The sequence below is a fragment of the Schistocerca cancellata genome, chromosome 4 (assembly GCF_023864275.1).
Source record: "Schistocerca cancellata isolate TAMUIC-IGC-003103 chromosome 4, iqSchCanc2.1, whole genome shotgun sequence".
Lineage (NCBI taxonomy): Eukaryota > Metazoa > Arthropoda > Insecta > Orthoptera > Acrididae > Schistocerca > Schistocerca cancellata.
The window spans coordinates 689,894,185-689,916,552 of NC_064629.1; the positions used below are offsets into that span (position 1 = coordinate 689,894,185).

The 22,368-nt window shown below is 38.7% G+C and overlaps 1 protein-coding gene across 1 annotated transcript in view; it reads left to right on the plus strand.

Moving 5' to 3' along the window:
- The window catches only part of LOC126183556 (uncharacterized protein KIAA2013 homolog), a 171,651-nt gene that overhangs the window by 96,368 nt on the left and 52,915 nt on the right, over nucleotides 1-22,368 (plus strand). Inside the window, exons 6-8 of the mRNA XM_049925635.1 lie at nucleotides 2,094-2,210; nucleotides 2,298-2,560; nucleotides 9,448-9,535. Of these exons, the coding sequence (XP_049781592.1) occupies nucleotides 2,094-2,210; nucleotides 2,298-2,560; nucleotides 9,448-9,535 (468 nt within the window). The remainder of the gene's footprint in view (nucleotides 1-2,093; nucleotides 2,211-2,297; nucleotides 2,561-9,447; nucleotides 9,536-22,368) is intronic.

The following is a 22,368-nucleotide window of genomic DNA, read 5'->3' on the forward strand; positions in this document are numbered from 1 at the left end:
AAAAGAATGTTTGGTATTTACAGTCATGATCAGTGTATGAGAAAAAGGTGACTATGCTATTTCACTTGTCATGGAATTTTTGTTGCTGACATAATGATCATTATTCTTTCTGCATAAAGTCTCAGTTCAGTATTAGCTGGACTATGTGACAGAATTTGCCTCAAGAAGAGTTTTCCATGTTAAGGGAAATGGACATTTAATGTAGGTCCAGTTCTTACAACCTAGCAGAATAAGATGTTTATGTAGAAAACGTACAGTGTGAAAGAAAATACTGATTGATTTGAACATTCAGCTGATAGATTACTTGTAACTGTGAACTGTGGCAGAATTTAGTCAAGTTGGTCATTACCTTAATGTATTATTTTGGCAGCTTTCCTGGTTTCCTCCTTCAAGTGTTAAGCATAGATTTCATTGCTTGCTGTTCAGGCTACAAACAGCAAGCAAGGAAATCGCCCCAAGACAACTAGGAAAGCTGTAGAAATAATGTGTAAATAAAATGACCAATTGGCTGCAAACCAAAACTAGTAATTTATCATGTGATTTTTCGTTTCTGTATTGGTGTGCTGAATCTTGTCCTCCTTTATTTTCTTTCTAGTCCAGTATACTTTCTCTAATGCCCAATTAGTGTTGCAAATTCACTGCATGTGGCCAGGGAGGTCTTGTAGCAGGTAAGATGCGTTAAAAAGATGACATCACTGACATGTTAAGATCCCTTTGGTGTTCAGTGTTGAATTGCAGAACATGATAATTTATGATATTTGTGAGACTCATCCATGCCTTCGGAGATGGGGGCATGGGAAGGGAGGGGGACGGGGGTGGCGGCAGCAATGTTCTGATGTGACAACTAAAGTAAATATTAGACTTGTTGGTGAAACTCTTACATTTTGTTCCTTTCCCCTTATGTCCTTCACAGTTGAAACAGATTAAAAGATCCTATTCCAGAATCTGTATGCCAGTTTTAATTTACATTTTCACCAGCTGCTCAAGATGTACCAACAACACATTTAATCAAATTTACAGCATATTCCTATTTTGTATTTACTTTGGTTTAAACTCTTACTATATGGTGAAATTACAGTTTATAGTTTCCATAACATTCTTCGCTCTCATAAACTGTTTCAAACAAGATGACTTGGTTTGACATGCTGAGTGAGATGGCAGTGTGGTTAAGGCACTGGTCTTACATTTGGGAGGAGTCAATAGACCAGTCATCCAAATGTAGCTTTTCTGTGGTTTCCTTAAACTGAACGAAGTGAGTGATTGGATTGTTCTTTTGGGAACAATCTTGTGGACCAATCTTCTCTTCTGCCTTGAATTACTTTGTTGTTGAAGACTTTGAGTTTTACTCTCTTTTAATAAAGTGGAACTGGCATTACTTGAATGTATTAAGAGGTATAATCATTGTGTATCAGTTCAGGTAGAACCACCAGTGACCAACAGTACCATCTGTTGATGTCTTCTTTGGCTCTAGGGCATTTGATACCTGATGTGTGGTGCAGTGGTATATTGTGACAGTTGCACAGAGTAGTGTAGTTCAAATTGTCCAAATAGGATCTGACAGGGATTTTGAGAAGTCAGATCTGTCAGCCAGTATAGATGGCACATGCACATTGCACTGTGATAGTGATGTTCCAAATCAAGAGCAATAACAATTTTTCAAGAGTGCTGCAAACCTGGTCAAAAGACTTGTCAGTGGCAGAATAGTGTGGTGCAGCAGAGGATGCAGTGATTCACTGAGTCCAACAGTCACCATAGTGGAACACTCCTCATGTAACTAGATTAACATTAGTTTATAAACAAAATAAAACGTGCTTTCTCTGTACAGTAATAAAATAAGAAAATGTGTTCCAAGGTAATCTTGCATTATTTTGTATTGACATAAATTAAGATAAGAAATGGAGTGTAAGTATCTTTTTGTCATTTTCCTGTTCTCACAGACTTTTGTTTCATTGCCAATGTCTGGATCTTAATTTTTTGTGTAAAACTGTTTTTCATCTCTTGAAAATATTAGAAATTATAAAATTGTGGTATGTAGGAATAGTAGATTTAGTGTTTTTTATATTCAGTTTATAATGTGAAATAATTTTATTCAGATGAAAGCACGAAGCACGAAGACCATTCAGTGTCTCACAGTAATAAAGTACTCTGAGGCTATAACAAAAGTGGAATATGCAACAAGGAAAGATATTCTTGAGAAGGAAGCATTAAATGTAAGTCCTGTATGATTATAACTAGAGATACATTATATTTCTTGTGTTATTCCATTAAGACTTGTATTCTCTGACCAAAATTTTCAGATAATGGAAAGAGCTGTGGTAAAGCCAGATTTGAAAGATGATCATGTTAATGTGTGGAAACAGTTATGGAGCACTGGTGTCACAATAAGTCAGTCAAAGCACACACAAGCAATTAATGGAGACAAAATTAATGCAACATTCTATTATGTTCTATCTAATGTTGCATCACCATATCATGAAGATGGAACTTCAAAGGAAAAGAAAGCTGAACTGATGAACAGTTTGTTTTATGCAGAAGGATGTTTTGGTGGTCATCACACATTGTAATTATGTTTTATGTATTCTTTCTGTTTGGAGCTGACCTTTTTGTATTTTTATGTACTCAGTTCCTTGGAACTTTTTTTCCCTGTGCTAAAAATCGCTCTGGACTCTTTTTAGATTACTGTTTGATGTAACTAATTCTCTTTCATTGTATGGAAGCACTAAAAATAAGTATTAACAAGTACAGGTTTACTGACAGTTGTACAAGGTGATTATAATTAAAGTTCCAGTTTCAAAATGCTGTAAAAAAGAACTTCTCGGAATGATGTCAAATTTGAATGGCATTAAAAATTTGATTAAAATTTTACCCCAGAATGGTACATAAAGTAGCAGAAACAAAAGACACTGGATACATGGCTTTTCCTCTGCATCTGAAGCACATGGCGTGACTGTCTTAATACAGAATCGTGTGGTGCTGATAAAGCTCTCTTACAAGAATAGTAACTGCACACTTGTTGCTATGCAGAAGTTCTGGACACTCAGGGGTATGAAAATAGGCATTGATTTGATGTCTGCCAAGGGTCTAGAGAAAATGATTATATGAAATTTAAAAAGACAGGTTCTTTTGCAGTGTAATGTGGCAGAGGGAGGAAAACAACTGAGCCAACATAAGTAGAAGATGTGGCCACAGCATTGCAGGAAGGATCAAGTGGTGGTGTGTAAACATATAGTGCATGGGGAATTGCCCAAACTGTGGACATGTCTGTGAGCATGTTGCATAAAATTTTATGAAACATCCTGCATTGCTATCCATACAAAATTATCCATGGTCAGGAGTTGCTTTGAGCTGTGTAATTTGCCCTAGAATTTCTTGTTCACATGGAAGTGGACAATGAATGACCATGGAATATTTTATGGACAGACAAAGCCCATTTCCCTCTCCAAAGTAATGTCAATATACAGAATTGCAGAATATGGGCAATGCAAAATTCACATGCACTTCAGCCAGTACCACTTCATTCTGCAAAGGTAACTGTGTGGTACAGATTGACAGCGTCATATATCTTAGGGCCATTTTTGAGGAGGTGAGTCCCGTGGGTTCTGTTATGTGTGCTGTCATTGGTAAATGCTATGAGAGACTTCTGCACACCATTTCAAACCATTCCACAGCTTGAATGTGTGGGTAGGATCATTTTCATGGAAGACGACACTCCTCCGCACATAGCACAGCTGGTGAAGCAGCTGCTGCAGAGACACTATGGAAATGCTAGAATTATCTGCCATCATTTCCCTACAGCCTGGCCATACAGTTCACCTGCTTTTAATCCTTATGACATGGCTGTGAGGTTATCTGGAAGATACTGTGTTCAGTGCTCTTATTACAAACGTATTTGAATTGAAGGCATACATTGCGTAACACATGCTGAGTATGAGCCCTGAGATACTCCAGTCTGCTGTGGAGCATGCTGTTTCTCAATTTCAACTTGGGGTAGAAAACTGTGGACCGCATATTGAACATGTATTGCACCAATTAAACATAGATTTCATGGTTGGTTTTTACATAGTTTTTGGCCTCAGGTCAATTAAAAACATATTTCATTATTGCTCTTTATGCAGCTTTTGGCCTCAAAACAATTAAAAGCTAATGTCATTGTTGCTTTATATGCAGTTTTTGCCTCCAGGAGAATTAAAAACCAGTTTTTCCCATCAGATGTGGTATGACCTCACCATGATGGATGGGCTTACCTAACTAACAGTGCAACAGGTGTTGAATGCCAAACTCGTTTGTTCATGCACATTGCACAGTACAATTGGTGTGATATTGCGATTCATCTGCCATTTGTAGCTGAACCCATTTACATTATGATGCTTAGAGCACCATCTAGTGGTAAAATTTCCATTCCTCCCCTCCCATAGTGTTGTTTCCTTCCTTGATAGTATTCCATTCAAATCTGACATCATTCTGAGCAGTTGTTACCTTTGTACAGTGTTATGAAAAGGGAAGCATCCTGTATACAGTGTACTTCTGAGTACAGAAGAGTACAGTAGAATATGACAAGGTTGATGACTGACAGTGGAAAATTTACAAAATGATGGCAGCGTTGTTGGAAAGATTTATAGTGAACAAAGAATAAAATGTTGAGGAACATCTATGAGTAAACCCAGAGAATATGTAGATTTCACCAATGTTGTGGCCCACAAATTGTCATAAGGGGCAAACAGGTACGAAATTAAAGTTGGCATATTCACGGACAATCATTATAACACACCAGAGAATGAATGACAAACAAGGTCAAAATAGAAGTTAGACAAATCCACATGAGGCCAGTCCCTTCGTCAAGTTTGGTGGATAAGGAACATACTGAGCATGGAACCTTTGCCTTTTGCAGGTAAATGCTCTACCGACTGCACTATCAAGACACAACTCATGACCTGCCCTTAGTGGTTAACTTTCACCAGTACCTCTCTCCTACTTTTCAAGCTTCACAGAAGTTGCCTTGCATATCATATGAGACTAGCACTCGTGGAAGAACAAATGTTGCAGACAAGTGGCTGAGCCACAGCTTAGGAGGTTGTTTGCAGAGTGACTTATTTTTTCTGCTGCATAATGTGGGCTGGTTTGAAACTTCCGGGCAGATGAAAACTTTGTGACAGACCAGGACTCAAACGTGGAATGTTTTCTTTTCACAGACAAATACTCTACCAACTGAACTCTCTAGACACGACTCAACCTGTCCTGACAGCTTTACTTCTGCCAGTACTTATTTCTTAATTTCCAAATGTCAGCACATGCTGTACTGTAGAGTTAATATTCACTCTGGAAACAATCCTCTGGGCTGTGACTAAGCCATTCCTTCACAATATCCATTTTTCCAGGGTTTTTGTTCCTGTGAGGTATGCAAGATATGCTCTGTGAATTTTGGAAAGTAGAAAAGAGTACTGGTGCAAGTAAATCTGTGGGGACAGGTTGTAAGTTCTGCCGGGTCAGCTCAGGCAGTAGAACATTTGTCCACAATAGGCAAAGGTTACAGGTTTGAGTCCCAGCCTGGCATTCAGTTTTAATTGACCAGGTAGTTTCAGATGAGTACACCTTCACTCTGGAAAAGAGCATACCAAGTGCTGGTGACCAAAGTTGGCCGTGCTTCTGGCCGCTGTGGAGCTGATGTGTCTGCCTGATGCTGAACATGCTCTCTCAGGATGAGGTATGGTGAGTTCTAATTCTGAAACAGTGTTGACAGTGTGTATCTTATGCTGCCATGTGCTTACCCCATTTGGGAAACTAGGTCAGAGGTGTTGGGTCGTTTGTGCAGTTGGTCTCCCGACTGATGGCTCCATGTGGAGGTTGTGTCAGTGACTGCATATACTGGCAGCTTTCGAAAACTTAAGGTCATAGCAGCTGTCATTAGGTTCGTTCACATGGTCTTTTCTTTTCAATTTTTTTTCACTGTATGTATCTAGCCAGTCTTCACTGACTCAGTTGACTTCATTGTTCTGTCACTTTTTCTGGGTGGAACGTGAGCTCTTCGCCTGTCGACAGTGGAGCCTCTGTGACCATAAGAACTGGTTTCAGGTAGAGGCACTGTGTTGGTTTTAGATGCTTTGGTGGCATCAGAACAGTGTTGCATTTGATTAAGGGGACAAGTACAATGGCCCGGGACAGTATGCCAGAAGCACTTCTGTATCATATGGGCCCAATGGGTGCTCGAAGTGTGGATGTGCCGTCGTGGATGGCACCTGTGGTGTGATTGCACTGTGTGAAGAGGAACCCAAAAGCATCGGGGTGTTGGATTGCAGAGGTAACACTGCATAGATAGACTCTGCTGTAGGATGATCAAAGCAACAGTGGTTCTGAGTATGGATGCTGTGGTTGCATACAAACATAGCCCATTGTTGGAGACTGTGAGTGTTCTTCTCTGAGAACCATGAATGAGACCCAGGAATAAATGTTTGTGGTTCATGGGCAGGTGGAATTTATTTTTATATAGGTATATGCGCAACATCTTGATGGCATAGATTGTAATTAAGGTTTCTTTTCTGATTTGGAAATGGTGCTTTTGGGAGGACATCAACATTTTGGAGACAAAATTGATTGGCAGCTTGAACTTGTCAAAGTTTCAATGAGCTATCACTGCTTTCACACCATATTGTGAGGCATCTGTTGCAAGCACTAATTGATTCCCAGTTATGTAAGTCACTAAGAGTGGGAATTACCTCAGTGGATTTTTTAGTTGGTTGATCACTTTGTCACATTATGATATCCTTTGAAAACCAACACACTTCTGTTAGGGCCTGTTTAAGAGATAAAGCATGTCTATATTCTAAGAAATAAATTTACAAGAAAAATTACTTTCCTTAAAAAGCATTGCAGTTCTTTTAAATTGCTGGAGTTTGGTAGGTTATCTACGGCAGTGAGATGTTATTTTATAGGTTTGTGCCCTGTTTAGGAAGGAAATGGCCCAAATATCAATATTATTAGAATAAGAACTAAAATTGTTTTAAGTTCAAAAAATTTAAGAATATGTTACAAAAGCTTTGACAGAGGTCATCCAATACTTTGAACAGAATTGCATTTTGTACGATAGTAATAATAACCTTCACTACTGTACGAAAAGGCATGAGCTCATTGGGATCAAATACAGATTTGAGAAGTAGAATTATTTACAACAAATGATGTGACAGAGCGATTTGCTTGTGGATTCCTTTTTAATTCAATAGTTTACTAATTGGAATCAGTTAGTTATTATATGTAAGTAAGGGAGTACATGCCAGAAATCGTGGTGGAGAAACCAGAAGACTTTTAAAGTTTTACCATTACAAGAGCTACTGATTAATCTGTGTTTACTTAGAGGTACATTGGTAGCTGTTGTTTGTGCTGTATAATATAGAACATTCTGTGTGTAAGATTTTCCAGTTAGGTCTAGTTGACACATTGTTCATGTCCTTGTGACTATCTTCCATGTCTGCAGCTGATTGATTGCCCCTGCTGTTACAAACTAGAGCCGTATGTCTTTCTTTATTACAATATTATGCAAATGAAGTATGTTGATACAGCAACAACTTTTCTCATGCATTTGGAAGCAATGTGGACAAAGTAGTTAGCTGTGATTGTACCCCCTGCATGTCAACATGGAACAGTCAGAGTTAGAGACCATTGCTGAAAATTATGATGACCAAGGTCAGCACAGAAAATTGTTGATGGAATTGGTACTGAATGTGTGTACTGCAGAGAAATTGATCATGCTGCAGCTGCTACCTCTGATATATTCTTGAATTTTTAGTTTCATGCCCATGGCACTCAAATACTACAGTTTTAGTGCTGCACGAGAAACACTGAGCAAGATGGTGCAGTGGTTAGTGCATTGGAGTTGCATTCATTAGGATGACAACGGCCACCCAGATTTATTTTTTCCATGATTTCCCTAAATTGCTCCAGGCGTGGCCAATTTCCTTCCCTATCCTTTTCCTTCCTTCCTTCCTTCCTTCCTTCACGAGAAACTTATGAATCTGAAGCAAAATGAACAAGGACCTCTTACATAAAGGACCATTAATTGGAATATGTTAAAGTGGTATTTGTGAGATTAGATTGTTGATGCATGTCTTATAACTGTCTTGGTTTCTTCTGCTTCAGGTGAAATTCAAAGCTGGTTGCAATTACATGGCTTTTCTTTCAATAGTATGGTCAGAATAGATCACCAGTTTCATCAAAAGTTAATGTTAAGGAGCTGCTGGCATTTCCCTGTTACTGAAAGAGTTCTTTTATTGCTAAATACCTTTGTTTCATATAATTCATCAATATATCATCTTCACCATTTAACTGTCAGGATATAGTGTATATTGAACAACACAAATTACTGTGCTCAAGACTAGAAACAATAACCATGCATGAATCCAGAAAAGAGCATGATTTCTCACTAACACGGAACACAACCTGGTAGTAGAGCGCAGTGAAACTGGTACACAACAGAAGTTGATGTATAAATGGGCAGTCTGTATAACAAGAAATGAAATTGAACTAGGTCAGCACACAGACACATGTGGTCAGGTTTTTTGTCACTTCACTTGGTAACAGGACATCCAAAGCTGACCATTTCAAGAGCTGCAGCAGAGCAGAACTAGTGTCTCTTGATTTCACATGCATCAAAAGACTAAATTTGAAAAACAGAGAAGTTAGAAGTTGCATAGAAGCCGGTCAACAAATTAAGAAATAAAGGAGAGAAAGAATTGAAGTAAAACTAGATGTAACTGTTCTTTTTGCATATGATGGTTTTTATCTCAAAGGCGGTGTCTCATTTTGTGTTTTTATTTCTTGCTGACTCAGCTTTGGAAAATGTCAAATAATTTAACTTGTCATTTATTGGAGAAAATTTATCTTAACAGAACTAGTCAGTTAGTGTGAAAATGTCAGGATAGTCTACAGTAAAAAGACATATTGAGTGGACACATTTGAATAATATCTTACTGAGATGTATTAGTTCAAATTTTGTGATCACTTTCAAATTCGATACCATTAAACTCCAGTTTCCCTGTGGCATTTGACCAGGTACTAATTGTTTCAAATGTTTACAGTAAAAATATTGTATTGTCATTGGAATATTTGTGTGTGTGTGTGGGGGGGGGGGGGGGGGTGTTAATATCATTTGAAGGCATTACAATTTGGCATCAGTGTTTGAATAATTATGATGGTTGTAATGTGTTAGAAACCTGTGATCTTGCATGCAATACCTTTGCTTCTCTGTCTTTCGCTCCAGGTATGTTAGGAATCCTGCTTTTCTCTAATTATCTCACAATAAAGCAACTACTCACTGTTATTAAACATCAATAAATTTGTAACATTACAACCAGTCTTCCTTTCTTTCTTTTTCTATTTCTTTTCCTACCTTTAGTTTAAAGAGTGCAGTATTTACGTCAGTGTAATAGTTAGGTAAGTGCACAATAATAACTGTTCTAGGCAAGCAAACAACCTGTGGCAAGGCCTTTCGTCTGTAGAAGAAGTGAACACAGCAGTATCTTATTGGTTACTTACACTTGAAAAACAGGTAGGAAATTTTATTTATAATATTTTTCCATTGTGTCTACATACATTTTTTTCATAATAGTGGTAGCCATAGTGAATTGTACACTTTCCAATTTTTCATCTTGTTCTCTCTTTATCTGTTATCCTAGTCATTACTCTACTGATTGTGTCTTTAATTCTACATTTTAATGTAAGTAACCCACCTTCAAGAAAGAATGTGTCACAAGCATCGGTAATTTTTAGTTACATTGCTAGCTTTTAAATTATTCATTAATAATTAAAATCTCTAAATCACTGAAAATTTTGGTCTATTCTTTATACCTGCTACTAATAACTGTTAAGATGTAGAGGCTCTTGAAGGCAGCCCAATGTGAACTTGTGACCAGTGAATAAAAACAGTTGTGCTACAACTTCGTTCGAGTTGTAGGCAGTAATTTACTAGCAGAGATACATAAAAGTAGCCCCTGTACTTGATTTTTTACTTGTTCGTAGCTGACTGTATTATGAGCCTGTGTTGGAACTGAGTACAAGTTTGTGTTTTGACTGTTTCCTGTAACGTGTTTAATTTCTTTACTTGTCTGTACATGCAACAGCTAAGCTCCCATCTTCCTCTTAACAATTACAGTGTTCCGTAGAAGTTCTGTAGGGGAGGACAGAATCTCATAAAGTAGAAAATAAATTAAAAAAGAAGAAAAATAAAATAAATATATTTGGAAAAAAGTACTCATAATCATATATTGTAGATTGGAGTAGTAGATCTGTATTTGCACTTTTGTGCCTTACACAGAGCTCTATGTCTCTCCATGCCCTCCTTGACATCTTTCAGAGCATCCAAGGAGCTGTGCTTTCAAAGACTTCCTTAACACTTTTGCGCCATTCTTTATTGGTTTTGTTCTGACAAGTCCACATGGGACTTGATTATCCCCCATAATGTGTTGTCTGGTGGTAAAATCTGTGCTTGATAGTTGTCGTTTCAATGGGGCTAGAGATGTTGCTAAGCCATGCCCAATCTGGTAGCCTTGAAATTGGTTGTCAAGGTACGCACACACCTGAATAGTAAAGTTACTGGAGCTCCAGCCACCTGCAAGCACATGTGATCCACAATTTCCTTGTTTTCAAGATGATGTATTAATCATGTTTGCAACAGGTCCAAATAAGAATTTACATTCATATACCCTTCAAGAAATATGGTTCAAACGTTATGGTAACAGTTCGGCCCACACTATAATGTGAAGCACATCCCTTTTACTTTCTTGCACATAATGGGGAATTTTTCTTATATCAGAAAACCACATTTTTCCCATGTGAATTGTGATGTATGGTACATTCTTTAAAATAATACTTTTGAGTCTGAAACAGCAGTTAGAAATTGTACCAACAAAGCACAGCAGACTGCAACTCACTGCTTCATGTCATTGTCAGGTAATTGATTCCCAAACATCAGTCAAAATACTTTCATTGTCAGATATATGTAACATTGTCAAGCATTGTTGATTGTGGTACTTGATGTTCAGCTCCTCATTTGTGATTGCACAACTGATTGAGCAAAAGCAGCACATGTTTCTTCTTTCATTGTCTTATCTCCACTACATGGTCTGTCTTTAACACTGCCTAATAGAAATATGTGTTTCTCCCAATGAAGCAGGGCATCTCTAAACATACTCATTATGTTTATCATTGCTTGTTCTGTCTGTGGATATTCATGCACTCACACACATGCCCCTTAATTGTTCCTCAACTGCGTAACTATGTTTGCCCACATCATCTATGGTTTCACAAACAGTGCTTTACATCGACATCAATACAGAGATACCAGTAGAACAACTATTTAGTTCTCCAATTATAAAAAGTCAGGGAGGGGTATGGGGACTCCTTGAACAGCCTGAAGAAATGGTAGGTGTGGTTATTGTCACAGGAACTTGATGGGCAAGTTGACTGCTGTCCATATACAGCTAGAAACTGGTTTGGCATCTGTGACAGGGTTGATGGGGCCTCTGCAGGTTGCTCCATTGGTGGAATGACAGGCTATTATCATATAGTTGCAAATGTACCATGGATGATCACAATTTCTCCTAATGCCACAGTGAACCCAAATCTGGCACCAAATAGTCACTTAATATTGGACAGGGGTTGTGCCCATATCTTGAGCTATTCCATGGAAAAGTGGTATGTGGCAAATAGCAAATAAATTTGAGGCATTGTCTTCTGCCAATAAATAGGCAGAGCTAGAGCTCATTGCTTCTGCTGCGGTTTTTACTTCAGTATCCACAGAAAACCACTGAGGGGAAAAATGAGGCACTAGTTGTAGACAGTTTTAACTCTAGGTGGATGTTGCCCTGTCTTAGGGAAATAGCAACACAAGAGGACATCAGTGCAGTGGGATCTCGATATGGATTGCAGGAGTAATAGCATACCGTGTGGAAGATTTCGCCCTGGAAGCAATTGAAAGCAACAATTACAAACAGCTGCAGTGTTGCTGTTGTAGCTACTGACAATGTCTATCATGTGGAATAGGAGACCATTCTCAGTACTTTATGGTGACTGGTGGATATAGTGAAGACAGTTAGCCTTACTTGTGTCGTCTCAGACCCATTGCTGATTTGTAGGACTATTTGGGGTCATCTTATCTGGAACTGAGTGGGGTGTCTAAACCAGACAATGTCTAATATAGAGATTGGAAATATCAAAATAGTAGTTGTAATCTGCTAGTGTTGATGGGAAAGTCCTAGGACTTGTCTTCTCCAAGAAAGCAGCTTCTCTCACACAATACTAAGAACTATAGGTAGAATGTTGAAGTACCAGGGATAGTACTTAAGCTTTTGTTATCACCTCAAAAATAAATAAATAAATAAAGTTACATAATTAATATTTTGTTTGTTTTCAGGTAAATGTCTGCAATCCTGGTACACTTTGAAATCCCCTCACTGTAGTACCGTAGCATGCCACTAGAGGAACTAAAATAAAGTGGTACAGTCCATTGATAAAGTGGAGTATTGTGCAGTAATTCATTTTTGCATTTGAAAGGGAACAATGCTGCAACATTCCATGCTGATTTAATGGAAATGTATTGTAATAATGTGCCATCATATGACAGTGGGTGGCGTAGAAGCTTACTCTGTAGTCAGACAGATGACAAAGAAAACAGTGACAGACCATCCCTCTGTGAAGAATTAGGAATCATAAGAGAAGAGGAGGCTCTGGTGCTGAAAGACAAGCAGGTCACAATTGAGTTATAGTATGGAGCACTTTTCAACATCCTTCACGACATTTTGAATTTCACCACTTGCTGGGTTCTGAAAGACCATCAAACTGAGGCAGCAGTGGAAACGTGGCAGCCATGTCAGGTGAAACGAGATGAATTTTAGCCACCATGAACACGTGCTTGATGTATCATGATGACTCAAGGCAAGGGAACAAAGCATACAGTGGAAACATCTGAAATCGCCATTGCCAAAAAAGGTGAAAGACTCAACCATCATTGGGCAAGGTGACGCTGAATCTTTTTTGGTGCTAGCATTTGGAGTTCTTAAAACGGACAGGCGTGACAGCTAAAATCAAAGAAATTCATAGATGCAACTCTAGGATGGCAACAGGTTGATGTAACTCATATGAAAGTGTAACAGAGATGATCAGGGAACTTAAATGGGAATCTTTGGAGGAGAAGTGACATTGTTCTAGCAAAATTCTATTAGGTAAATTTAAAGAGCCAGGATTTGTTGAAGACTGAGAGAAAATTGTGCTGCCTCCATTGTGTGTATGCTGTAGGAATCATGAAAGTAAAGTTAATAGAGATTTGAACACATACTGAAGCATGGTTCCCTTGTTCCATATGTGAATGGAAAAAGGGTTGATGTTGATAGAAAGTATTCTTCACTTTGCACTCTCCAGTGTCTTGATGAGTGTGTATGTAGATGTAGGTCCTTACTGTTGAGGAATATGGTCATGAAACAATAGCAAAAAGAGTGACTAGAAGCAACGACTAGAAGCAACAGCACATTCAAACAACCACCCACCCTTACTGAGCGCACTTCCAGTCACTCAGTTAGAAAGAAGTTGGTCTAGTTAGTCAGCAGCAGCTAATCACTTAGGAAGGAAGAAGTTGCTCTAGTCAGTCACCAGCTGTAATAAGTCTGATAAAATGGATACCTTATGAACTATGAGCAGTTCTTTATCTTTGATACCATGAAACAAATCCCTTCTACTGCAGGCACTTTGCTTTCCATACTTTGAGAGATAGTAGAATGGACCCAAAAAAGAGGGGGAAAAAAAGGTCCAGTAAATATGGGATCTAAAGTGAATACCTTAAGAACTATGAGCACTTGTTCATCTTTGCTACTGATAGACACCTCTTTCCTACTGAACAAGTGATCATAGCTCTTCTGTGACTATATTAGTTACAGAGATATCTGTATCAACTTCACTTTCTCAATGGAACTAGAGTAATTTCTGCTGCTAGTATTGTAGTTCCAAAAGAGCCAAATTCATTAGCATTTCATTCTTCAAAATCCGATTACTAGTTTCTGAGCAATTACAGTGGTTAGAACTTAGGATTTATCTGTCTTGAAATTGAAACTGATTGCATTCTTATGCAAAAGTGTGTTATTTCATACCTAAATAAGTAAATATGTCATATCAGGTAAGGAGGAAACAGTGTGTTGCACTACTGGGAAACTTGTATAAAAGGAGCACAGAGAAAATATAGATATAACCCTGTGTTATTCACATGTGTCACAGTTTCAAAAAATAAATGACTTTCAAAGGCATAGAGAAACTAGATGTGTTACTTCTTTACAGTGAATGCAGGAGCAACATGAATAGAACTGTTGAATTGTATCCACAAAGGTTTTGTGACAGTTGATGTCCAACAGTAATGACAGTTCAGTGCATGTGCAAAAAATTGGTGTTGGATGGGATGGAAATACTCTACAGGAGGCAAGGAGGAACCTTCAGTGATCAGAGCAAACAAAGTAAACATTGTGGCAGCTATTGCTCATAATCCACTTGTCATCTCCAGAGAAACTGTGAGTGCCAATGGAATAAGTCAACATACTGTTGTTTGCGTGTAAAGTGCAAACATTTTCCATCCATATGATGCATCGCTTCACCAGCAGATTAACCAGCAGAATTGTAGAACATGCGTGACATTCTGTCACTCGGTTCTGATAAGACATCAGGACAATAGGTTCCTTTTCTTCAAAGAATGCTCTTTATTGATGGAGCTACCTTCATGAATCATGGAAAGCTGAATTTAAGATATTGCATTATTAGCCTGCTGAGAATCTGGAGTGCGTGAGGCAGTTTCAACATCAAAGGCAGTGAATGTTTGGTGTGGGATTATTTCAAACTATGTGATTGGTGCTTACATCATCAAAGCAACCTTAACAGCTTAAATGGAAGGCACAACTTCTTACTGAAATGCTGCCAGCTCTCTTAAAGGAAGTACCGCTTGAAATATGCAAATGTTCCTGGTACAAGCACAATGGGTGCCTGCCTCACAACTCACTTGAGGCTAGGAAGGTACTCACCCAACTCTTTCCTGGTCATTTGATAGGACATGAAGGCTTTATCAGTTGGCCTGCATGTGCACTTGATTTGATACCACTTAACTTCTTTCTCTGGTGTAAATTCAGAGATGAAGTCTATGCACAAGTTCTGATGATGCAGTAGAATTTAAAACAATGTGTTGTTGCAGTACATGCAGTGGTATTTTGAGAATCTGTTCAGTTTATCCAGAAGTCCTTGCACCAGTGACTGCAAATGTGTATTGGTGTGGACGTTGGGCATTTCAAACACTTAATTTATAACCACATTTTGTAATTTCATTTTTGTTGCTGTTGCTAATGTAATTTTTATTGCGAGTGCGTATCTCGAGATTAATCCCATAATGTAAAGTTATTATTTAACAACTGAATTCTGAATGCCTTGCTTATAAATTCATTCATTTTTTGACATGGAAATTTCTGGCAGAAACAAGAGCAGAACTGTTATTACAATTAATTGGTGAGCCATCCTTTGATGCCATATCCATTGCCTTCCAGTCGGTGTGTCAGACCAATCACATGTAGCCAAATCTGGTTAGTTTTAGTCTTAAATCAAAGGTTTCTGTGCTATTCCACTTTTGTAAGTAGTGCATCAAGCTGGAACGTCCCATCAGCCTGATGAGACAGTCGCATATAGCAACACAAACATCCACATAAGACAGTAATTGGTTTCATGTTAAAAAATGATAAATCCTATGTTCTTAACATTGTAATTTCTCCAAAGCTCTAATTGGATTTTGTAGAAGGAAATGCTGTTGAATTCATCTCTTTTGGAACTATGATACTATCAGCAGCAAATACTGCAGTTCCACTGAAAAAGTGAATTTGATACCAATACCTCTGTTTAGTGAAGACTTTTTCAAAATTCATTTATTTGAAAACAGAATTATGATATGAAACTTCTTGGCAGATTAAAACTGTGTGCCGGACCAAGACAAACTCAGGTCCCAAGTTTGAGTCTCGGTCCGGCACATGGTATTAATCTGCCAGGAAGTTTCATATCAGCGCACACTCCACTGCAGAGTGAAAATTTGATTCTAGAATTATGATGTCTTGTCCAGATACTGAACCCTGAGACACACATTGCTTGATGATGTACTTTCATATAGAATTTCAGTAACGAAACTGAGTTTCTTGTCTGTGTACATCATACTGACCTGCTGAGGAACAGTACAATCCATTTGCCATTTGTTTGCCAGTCCCATTAAATTTTTATGAGGAATATTTTATGATTAACTGGGTCAGAAGCTCTTGGTGGCTCAACAAGCAAACCAACAGGACAGAATGTCCCCATTGTTATGCCCCTTGTACTGCCTGTTGCTGTGCTTAACACACAGTGTGTGTGTGTGTGTGTGTGTGTGTGTGTGTGTGTGTGTGTGTGTGTGTGATAGTAACATCATGAATAGTCCTTTCGCCACCACCGTATTACAGATGCAAGAAATTACATTGCAAGTGCTACAATCTGTGGATATACCCAGAGATAGGCACATGTAATTCAGTCTCAGTATTGCCAGCTATTAATTCCCATTACAGATAGACACTAGTGCAGCAGAATCTCATTTCAACAGCAGGCTACCGGCAGTTGATATCGATACCATGTTTGTAACCTATCACTGTTTTTGAAGTGTATGGGTAATCGTGTTTTGGCTTACACAGACAAAGCATACTAATTGAGGGGAACACAGTGATAATTATGTGTTTAAATACTTTTATTGCATTTCACAGCCTCAGATCACACACAAGAACAGTTTCAGTATCTTAGGAAGTCACAATTAACATGTTTTGTTTAAAAGCAAGAAAAAGGAGCATAGTGAAATATGAGGAAACTAAATTAAAAATCAAACTAAAATCTATACACCGCTCCATGCACTTGAATCCATTACATTGCAGCTTGTCAACTGAACAGGCCAAGGAATGTGCTCTGTGGTTTGATTGTTATAATGGAAAGCTACAATTAAGTAGGTAATAGTAGTTAGTAACACATAAATCTCAAATGTGAGATTAAAAGTACTGTACTTGCTGGTGTAGGTAAGATACACACAAATAAGAACAGATGGCACCTACTTGAAGATGCAGCCCGTAAGTAGTGAACTGGTAGATGACAGTCACAAATATCCACAAAACAGCCTGATTGAAACAACTGTTGAATTGAGCTACTATTACACAAGTGTGAGCTGGCATTAGAAAGAACTGTAGGAAAGGAAAAGGGCAAGAAACAGGGAGAAGAGACATCATAACAGATTAGAAAATACTTTGAAAAGGATTTGTTATGGAATTGTTTTATTCATTTAACAAATGCTGTAGATCTTTACTTGCATTATTAAAAGTGTAAGGTTTTTCAGTTGTATCCAGAAGATAATCTTTAGGGACATAATGATGGATATCAATATGTTGATCTTTGAGTCCTCTGGAGTTTGAGGAAAGTGACTTCTTCCATCTGGATTGGTGGCTGCCTCCACAGATGAGCACTGTGTCCTGTAGCCAGAAGAGAAGCGTCTCGCACCCCAGGGGACAGTTGATAGCCCTGTGGGTAAATGAGGTAGAATGCTATTCCTGGCTGCTGTTTATGTAGGGTATCTCAGCTGATCCGTACTGTTAATGAGTGTTGTGCAGAAAGTACTCAAGAAGATTGAGAGTTCTGCATCACAGTTCATCTCTTGTAGAATTTTTGCCATGTGCACCTTTAGTTCTGCATCACAGTTCATCTCTTGTAGAATTTTTGCCATCTGCACCTTTAATGTTTAGATATATCATTCAACAATACCATTTAATGGCTTGAATGAAGCCAAGAGTAGTTGTCTGAGCTGACTGTGAAGTCACTGTTGGAAATTATGAGTTATGATAAATCTTCTGTGGTAACAATGTACACTTCTTTTTGCTTCTGTTGATGTTGGTATCATCTGCATTTCGTAGGGGAATGTCATACATGGAGCAGCTGTAGGCTACAGATGTAAGAGGGCATGCTGAAAAGAAATGCTTCTGAATTTTGTATGTGAAAACTCTTAAAGCTTTTTAAGTAAAAGAAATGTTTACATATTTGCAGCGTTCTGCCATAAGTGGGCTCTGAATTGTAGCGTCTAACTTGATGGTATGTAACATAACTGTGTCGATGTGTGAGGAACAGCTTACCGTAATCATGTTTTGAATTCAAAGAGTTTGTCCACACATGGAGAACCCTCTCCTACAGCATGACAATGCATGGCCACACATGAGTGCTGCAACATTTGTGACAACCTGTCATCTTGGGTTCACTGTCATTGATCATTTTCCATACAGTCCCAACTTGGCCCCATCTGATTCGCATCTATTTCCAGAACTTACAGAACACCTTCGAGGACTTCACTTTGATAGTGTTGAAGTGGTGCAAGCAGAGGTGAGGTTGGGGTTCTGTCAAAAAAGTCAAACACTCTACAGTGATGGTATCAACAAACTGTTCACGTCAGGGGAATGTGTTTGTCCTTGTCTTATGCTTCATGTTTCACACAAGAATATATTCCCCAGTCATCATTATAGTTCAATGCAATTACTGTACTAGTATGATGAAACCCACATAACACCATTGCAAATATTATGTACAAATTTAAAATTTACTTTTAATGATATTTAATTTTAAGAGATACACATATCACCTAAAGATGATCTTGTGATCATAACCACTGTTAGAACAAAACTCTTATTTAGCAACTCTGATGTAGAAATAAGAATTAATTTAATTACTCAGTAGCTTTGAAGCACAAGATGCATAACCCCTTCAGCGTCTGTTAAAGTTACGGGGAACCAAGAAACATACTGTTAAGTGTATTGTTTTGCTCTCAATCCAACACAGATGCCTTGCTATGACCAGTCATAAATTATCTTGGGCTTCAGTGATCAGATGTGTGCCATATTCCATGCAAATGTGATATGCTGTCCATTTTCCAAACAATTGAAAAGTGACACAAAGAATTTCATCATGATATAACCTTGCAATTCTGCTGTAATGAAACAGTATGTCACAAAAAGGTGTGCAATTAATTATAGTAGAACAAAATTTCTTACTTGGGCAGCAATTTATAGGGACTACATTGTAAAACAGTTTGTGGAAATATGCATGACTGGCAGTTTAATGATCCACGACTGTAGATTCCAATTACGCAGCACATGGAAGCAGGGCCCAGAGTCAGGTTGGTGTCCTGGAAAACTGGGAAAACTTTGAGAATTTTTTTGTTCCAAAAAACTCAGGGAATTTTTTGTTCTAGAAAACATACAGAACTTATGAATTTTTGTCTAAATACCCTAGAAAAGGCATGATACCCCATATGCTTTTGAGCAGAGGCATTTGCTTGCCTGCTGCTCAATTGGGCAGTGCAGTGCCACACTTTCCATTCACCTTTGGCTCAGTGCTGCATGCTCACCCCCAGTGGTGTTTCAGTATCTCCCATCCTTTTCCCTCGCTCAGTCCAAAACAACAGCCATGCTGTGCTAAACCTAGCTGTGGAAAGGTGTGTGGCTTGTTGACATGGAACAGCTTGCACACCTGTCACTGCAGTGTGGTCGTACTTCCCTGATGTTTTGTTGAGCCATGGTTTTGTGCGTTTGTGATATGATGTGACTAGCAAAGAGCTGTGAAGAGTATATGGCATGGTTTACATTTACCTCTGTTCAAATGTTGTTTACTAACACAATTTGATGAGATAGACATGTTCTTTGTAGGGGAGTTAGCGACCTATTCGAATCCATTTATTTTGGATAAGGGATACTAGAGTGTGATAGGTTTGCATACCATAGGTTTGTTTTGTATGTATACTGAAAAATTACTGTTGTAGATACCAACAGCTATTAACCTGATTGTTGTCATGTATGAATAAGACTGATCATAGACCTTTAGTGGTAGGCACATGGCCGAGCGGTTATAGGCGCTACAGTCTGGAACCGCGAGACCGCTACTGTGGGAGGTTCGAATCCTGCCTTGGGCATGGATGTGTGTGATGTCCTTAGGTTAGTTAGGTTTAAGTAGTTGTAAGTTCTAGGGTACTGATGACCTCAGAAGTTAAGTCCCATAGTGCTCAGAGCCATTTGAACCATTTGGTAGGCACAAAAATAGTGTCATTAGAGTACAACAACAAGCATGCAGACTGTCCGCGTGCTGTGGTTGGTTGAGTTGGCATTGAGCTTAGTGCTGCAACATATGTGGCCATAGGGTAGTGGAGACTCTAGGAGGAGGAGGAGGAGGAGGAGGAGGAGGAGGAGAAAGAGAAAGAGAAAGAGAAAGAGGAGAAGGGTGGGGCAACAGGGGGGACCCTTCATGTCATTTCTTTCCTCACTGGCTGATGTTCCTGATGCTGCTGTAGGTCTTAGTGACCATAATCTTACTTCAGCTACCTGCACAGAAGGAAGATATTATTGCCTTCAGGGAGGGATGTAGTTGAATTGATGATGCGGAGGTTACTCATCGGCAAGAAAGTAGTCCAGGTCATGAGATTTTGTTTAGTCACTTCCTGTCTTCATGAACCATATTCCCATATTGCTTAGCAGTGACCCAGTCTAATGCATATATTAATTCAGGATTCACTTGAAGAATGGGAAGTGTGAGTTCAACCTTTAGTGGACGGAGTATCGAAACTTTGGGGGGAGCAGAGCACCTGTCTGAAAAATTCAATGTTTGGTGCATGCTCTGTAAAATGAACATCTTCCTTGGTAATATAGGCAAGTAGGCCTTCTCCAGTCATGCAAGGGGAAGGAGCACACTGAGCTTCAGAGTACTAAAAAGGTGATAGTGCCTATATCCTTGCTAAGCACTCCAAATAGCAGTGGCCTTGATGCTACTGTATCAGACCTAGCCCCTGCAGTGCTGCCAGCCACTGCTGGATGTACTCAACCAATCATCAGTTACATTGATCAAAAGGACAATCCTGATGGTGATCTCGACATAATAAGTGCACTGCAAAATAAATTTACAAATTTCAATGAGAAAAGTTGTATTTATAATTAATCTTATGAAATGCAGGCTGGACGTGCATCACATAGTAATAATGTCTCAACAGCTAGCTCCTTTCCTGTGGCAATTACATCAGACACCTACTGCAGGAACTTTTAGACGAAGGCCGAAAATGCTAGATTATGCACAGAGGGATGCCATGATGAAGGCAGAGATTGTTTATGTCTTTTGACTGCTGTGACACACCAATCTTCTCAGGACAGTGACAGCCTTGTTAATCGATTACCAGATACGTTCCCAGACAGTGACATTGCCTCCAAAGTGCAGCTTCAAAATTAAAGAGTAAATTATAGCATTTTTTCTGAACTGGAATTGTTTTTCACTCAACAACAGTTGTTGCCTGTGATATGATCACACTTGGGTTTGATGGAAGTATGAATAACATTAGCCAAAACCATCAGGTGGAACGGTTTGTATGTTTGTGGGGTAGTATGTTTGGTCCAGGTACCTCCCTTTAGTGTTTTTGGGAGAAAGTGATGGAAAAGATTTAGTTGAAGGATTTGAGGCAGGTGCATCTCAGACTAAGGCAACTCTGAAAAGGCAAGTTATTCAGGTGTCCATAGATAACCCATTGTTAATAAGGCAGTGCTCAGACAACTGAAAATCAAGCTTAAAGTGGAGAGTAATCCAGAGGACCACGTGCATTTGGGCTTTGGGACATGTCGCTTAAATAAAGTAGATGGTACCTTTCAGACGGGTTGTGCTAGCTCTAGTTGGAACCTTGTTCAGTCTATGAGAACTTGATATAATCTATTTAAAAAGTTCCCTCCTGCAGGGCTGATTTCAACAAATTATAGGCAGTTCTATCTTCCAACAAAAGTTTTGCGCTGTTTGGTGGATCGAAAATAAAATGATGACAATCAGGGCTCAGCAAATACTGTATTAATGGCTTTTGAAAAGCACCTGAAGAAAGCAGAAAGGGTAAAGAAGAAACAGAATGAGGTAAAAGACTGTGGCTGCTCAAACTGATCAGTTTCTGACTAAATTTCAGCCAGATGTTCCCATCTCCTTTACTCCATACTTTCATCCAATCTATGATCAGAGAGTTGAGAAAATTTGTCAAACCAGAAATTTTTGAGAAACAGACTACCTGAGAGACAATGTAAATCTATTGCACCTTAGAAATGGACACCGAGTATGGAACCAAAAACTTTCTTGTTCAATGTGGTACAGCAGAGAAGGATATCGTGGTGTTTTGAAATGAGTGCATATTCCATTATGAAGGGCATCATGTGTTTAGACTGTGTCAAGACGTGGTTAGGCATAACATTGACACATCTCACTACCTTAAATCACTTTGGTGGTCATGAGGCTGATGTCATTTCACGTGAGTTCCAA